This window comes from Belonocnema kinseyi, chromosome 4 (genome assembly GCF_010883055.1).
Source record: "Belonocnema kinseyi isolate 2016_QV_RU_SX_M_011 chromosome 4, B_treatae_v1, whole genome shotgun sequence".
In the NCBI taxonomy this organism is placed as follows: domain Eukaryota; kingdom Metazoa; phylum Arthropoda; class Insecta; order Hymenoptera; family Cynipidae; genus Belonocnema; species Belonocnema kinseyi.
The window spans coordinates 88,554,857-88,560,466 of NC_046660.1; the positions used below are offsets into that span (position 1 = coordinate 88,554,857).

The 5,610-nt window shown below is 30.6% G+C and overlaps 1 protein-coding gene across 1 annotated transcript in view; it reads left to right on the forward strand.

The window, feature by feature from the left end:
• Positions 1-5,610, forward strand: part of LOC117172004 (E3 ubiquitin-protein ligase RBBP6) — a 64,071-nt gene that overhangs the window by 54,642 nt on the left and 3,819 nt on the right. Inside the window, exons 14-15 of the mRNA XM_033359720.1 lie at positions 1,375-1,602; positions 1,713-1,937. Of these exons, the coding sequence (XP_033215611.1) occupies positions 1,375-1,602; positions 1,713-1,937 (453 nt within the window). The remainder of the gene's footprint in view (positions 1-1,374; positions 1,603-1,712; positions 1,938-5,610) is intronic.

Here is a 5,610-nt window from a genome sequence, read left to right on the forward strand (position 1 = left end):
AAGTAAAATTAAAATACTGGTTGTGATTTTTATGAATATCATGAGTAAATGGAGGTAAACTTCGAAATATAAATATTTAGCGACGTGAATATAAATAATTATGAAAGGAATATCTGTTTTACGTGTGATTTAAGCCCGTACACCGTTTGTGGAAAATGTGAAATACTTAATTTTAATTTAAAAGTAAAAAATTAAGGTATTTAAAGAATTTTAAATTCGGACTTAGATATTCACTTCTACGTTGTAAAGCTGCAATGTTGTAAAAATGTCTGTAACCGTTGTAATAAAGAATGAGAAATTCGTAATATTCTGCAAGCGAATGAAGAACCAAGAGTGTGAGGTCCATCCAAGTTTTGAGAAAGCTGAACCCAACCAATTCAAACGGCGTTCAACGTGGTTTCTGATTCAGGTGAATTCAGGGCCAAACCAACATTCGTAACACTTTCTGAAAAAATGCACAATACTCTCAGATTTTACAGTTCCTTCTCGAATCACCGTTAATTATTATCGATTATTTTTCAAGATTTCAATACTAATTTAAGTTGTGATCACATAAGTTGTTTATGAATGTTGGTTTAATCTTCTTATATATCTAAATATTACGTTTACAGTACACGCGACAGTGCCTACAATAATTTAATGTTCCGTAATCGATTCGTCCTTTCAACTTAGCTATTTTCAACGTCATTTTATTCGAGAAAATCATTTCAATGTATCCACGCACAAACTTCAAGGATCACAGGAAAATTTTAAAATCCTCGAAAAAGGAATAAAAACTTATTTTTCATCTCAAGGAAAGATTTTTTAACTTGTTATCTAATTGTTCAGTTTGAAAGCAATCTCGTAAATTCATTTTTATAAATATTTTTTTTTTTTTTAATATGAACTACAGAATCGTTGATTGTGAATAGAAAAATTATTTAAGGCTAAACGGCGTTTCCTTTTCTGTAACCGTTGTCTTCAAAATAGATTGGTTTCATTTAATTGAATCAAACTAGGGGTTGTTCGCAAAGTACGTGATACCATTAGGATGGGGGAGTAGATCTGCCGAAGTATCAATCTTCATGTTAAGACCAATGGAAAAAGTATCACGCTGGGGGCGGGGAAGGGGTCAGAAGTTCCTGAAAAATGTATCACGCATTATGTGAATGGCCCCCTATTGAAAAATTCTCAGGTTTCTGAATCTCAAATTTGCAGAGGATGGTAACAAATATTTCATTAAATTGATAGCAGGATTTCATAAAAATAATACTAGATTTTGACGAGAAGTATTTTCATTCAGTTTTGTTAAAAGTCCATCGTTCCCTTGAAGTTCGTGGAACCCGATTCCTCTTTGTCGCCTGATTATCAATTTTGATGATTTTTTGTTACTAGATATCCACCTGGCGCACCACCTCCAAGGTACAATAGTCCTCATAGGGAACCACCTCACAAAAGATTTGACGATGTCGCACCACCTGGAACAGAAGGGTATTACGATTTGCCTCCTCCGGGTGTAGATCATCCGGAAAGACCTGCAGAAAGATCTCACGCTCCTAGAGAACCAACTTCTAAAAATACAGAGCCGGAAGAACGTGAGAGAGTCCCTCCGAGAGAAGAAAGGTAATTTTGATTTTCAGGTCAAATGTGGTTGTCTTTTATTTTTGCTAGAATATATGTTGTTATGTTTATATATTTTGCACTGTGATGTTAATGTGAATTTTGCACTGTAGGACACGAGATCGTGAAGAAAGAATTCGTGAGGATAGAGGTCGTGAAAGAGACGACAGACGTGGAGAAAGAGATGATCGGGAAAGACCACCGCCTTTAATGAAAGAGCGTGATGAGAGGATTAGGGAAAAAGATGATAGGGATAGGAGAGATAAAGATCGAGATGAGAAGTACTCTCGACGAGATGACGAGAGGTCATTTGAAAAAAGAGACTTTGAAAAGGATCGGTAAGTTCGTCTATGGGTTGTAATCAACGCTGATTTCAATTTTTCTACTACTAAATTAGGTTTAAAAAGATTAGTAGGGCCTAAAATCAAATTTTAAATTAGGACTTAATTGTTTAAGGACTGGAAGAGTTGAGCAGTTGGGACTAAATTAATTGGCATTATAGATTCCGAAATATGGGAGGGGTACATAACTTCGAATTTCGGTGTAGGATTGCACGCACGATTATTACGAATGCTTAAACTGTGATGCGTAATCTGGTGTCAAAAATCAGAACTAAAAAGAGTGACCAAACTATATAAAAAATCTGACCTAAAAGTTAGGTCAGAATTCGTATTTTAAAGCGAATCGTCTATTATTCGTATTCTTTTCAAAACCTGGATCAAAGTTTTCGCTACATGCATTAATTAAAGTTCATTTAAACTGATATTGCATTGAAACTTGCATGACATATTTTTTTTTAGCAAACTTTTTTGACAGAACTGTGTCTGTTCAGTGCATAAGATGGAAATTCTTTCTGAAATTATTTGTTTTAAATAAGGCTTTTTTTTACTATTCGATCATTGTTTTTAAATCCACAAAACAGTCATAAACACATTTTTATGACAAAACTTAAGGGCATGTAATACTTACAGTTTCCCCGGCTTTTTTCCACAAAAATGAAAATGTTTAAAAACTGAATTCGGAGATGCTATAAAATATCATAACGGTCGTCCCCGGACTCTTTTTTGAGGGATAATAACAAAAAAATTGTATGCATTATTTTGAGGTTACGTCGTTTTTCATTTCTGCCTTTCTGATAATCTGGAAATTATTTATGAAATAAACTTTTTTGATTGTCTACAAACAAAGTTAGTTCCGGGAGATTAGTTACTATGTTTATTTGTAAGTCCAAACTTTTCGGCCAAAAATATTGTGTAGTTCGCTCGGGTGGTGTGTGTGTTTGCTATCATTTCCGAGATTTCGAAGGCAAAATATTTTTTATCCTAGGAATGAAGCCGGGGGAATCTAACACTGAAAAAATCGGTACTATTTCCTAAGCGCTATGCAAATTAATCACATTTTGCTAAATTAAAACTTTTTTCAATTAACCCACAAACAAAGTGTATGGGGAGGTCCGTTAGCATGTTCGCTATCATTTCCCAAATTTTTAAGACAAAATATTTAATATTCTAGAAAAAAAAACCGGGGGAACCTAAAACTGCTAAAATCGACAATTTTCTAAGTATCACATGCCCTTAAATGAATCTTTAAAATTACATCTGATCTTTCTAGTTCTGATTTTCGGCACCAGGTGGCACAGTGGACGACCACCATTACCCTTTTAAAATAAAAAAACAGTACGCTTTCAAAAATTAAAAAGTTGAAACTTAATTCTTTTCCAAAATGAATAATTTGAAATCATATTTAATTTTACTTAGTACCTTGTGACATTATTTTATTTTGAAGGATTATCTTTTGAGATTATTTTATTTCAAATTTAAGGTTGAAAAGTAACCTTTTCAAATTAAGTGTTCAACAGTTTAATTGATGATTTTATTTTCTATATCTTAAAAATTTAAGAATTTTATCCATAACGTAACTCTTCAAAGCATTTGTTTGAAACTGTAAAAATAAAAATTCCTAATTTTACCTCTGTTTGAAAATACACAATTTTTAATTTTGTATTGATTACATCAGTAGATCTCGGAAAATTTTGGTGAAAGTTGAAATAGAAATTTATTTGAATGAATCGTTGTAAATCGGTAAATATATCAGTAAATGTCTAGAATAGTTCTTCTAATATTTGAGTGATCGCTCTGAATTCAAAACTATTATTCAACCAATTTTATTTTGAAACGTATAAAACATTAGAATGCAAATTATTTTATTACTTATTACATTGATAAATTTTGAATAAAAGCTCTAAATTTCAAGCAGTAATACGAGCAATTTTAAGTATTCCCTTATAAGCCTTTTATGATTATTTTTCTGTTAAATTGTGAATACATATTGCGAAATTTGGAGACCCAATTACATTTATTAATTTCCACAAAGTTATTATATTTAAATATTCTTCAGCTGATAGTAATTTTATATAGCATGGTAATTTTTGTAGTGTAAATGTTTATTTAATGGTTTTGGTCCAATCTTCGCAAATCTGCACTCGCATGTCTTCAGTATCATTTGTAAAAATTATTGCATTCATTATTTTTTTTTAGATATATTCTAAGATTAATTAATTGATTAATTGAACAAGAAAATGACAGAATAACAGAACTCATTCTTTTCTAGTTACATTAATTTTTTCTTACAGTTTTAAGAGTTTAAATTTATTTCTTCATTTAAATTTGAAGAAGTAAAAACTTCTGTATTAAATTTATCCAAGGATCACAGACTTTCCCCTTTTTTCAAATGAACCTTTTTCCCCTATTCTCGAAACAGTTGCCCTCTGTGCGTAAGATCTACAAGAACCGTTATTCGTTTTAGTCTAAAAAATTATTCTTTTCAAAACTAGAACATGTATAAACGCTCTTTAAAAAAACTTAAAAGCTGAAACAAATTTTTAATTTACTTTTAAAATATTAATCACAGTGAGGAAAAAATGGCAGATCTTTGAAAGAAGTATTTATTTAGACTTATAAGTATCACGATTTCATTAATAATAATGAAAATTTTTTTAATGAAAACATTCTTGAATATGAGAACGATTTTAAATATATAAAAGTTGTTTATTTCACCAATTTTTTTTTTTTTGGATTGGACTTTTTTATATCGCCGTAAATGAATGTACAAAGACCCCTAAGTATATCCAATTAAAAAAAATAATTCTTTAGTGGTAGAAGTTATTAAAAAATCATTTAACATTATTTAAAATTATAACATTTCTTATCAAAAGACTTCCTTCTTTTCTACATTTAAAACTAATTGTTCAATCTTTCACCTAGTGTTTTCCTTTTCTTGGTTAAATATTACTGTATTTCCCCCTTCTTTGGTTCCTTTTGTGCTGTGATGTTCGTTTTCCTCTAAAATATCCAGAAAGTTAATTTTTTTCAAGGCCTTAGCTCTAAAATAAAACATTAAAGTACAGTTAATTTTTTCATTAGCAACATTTTTATTTTTAACTTGATCCTAGTCAAGATATTAAAAAATATTCCATAGCCAGTGTGGCCGCTGGACCGGAAAAGCGAGAAATGACCTGGAATTTTATGAGACCGGAGAATGACAGTGAATTTATTTTTTGACCGGAAATTTGACCAACTTTCCGAAAAAAAAATCTGTCCACTTTCCATTTTAACATTTTTTTTTAGAATTAGTTGAATTGTTATCTTTTTCAATGATGATATCATTTAGTTTACAATACGTAATTTTAACATCTTTTACTTCACAAGTTTTCCATTTTAGATTTTTATCTTGAAGCGTACAGTTTTAATTTAAAGAATATCAAGATGCAGTCTTGGAGACTTAAACAGTTAAGGGCATGTGACACAGCTAAATACCTATATTACCGACCACAGTTTTTCAGTTCACTGAATGTTTTTTTAAACCTAATAACTTTTTTTGTAAGTAAAATATCGAGCTGAAACTTCGGGGAATGTATTAGAGTGCAATAAAGTACGTTTAGGTACTGCATTTTGGTAGAAACTTCACTGAAAATTATTTCATCTTTTTTCTGAACCTCAACATTTTTTGAAC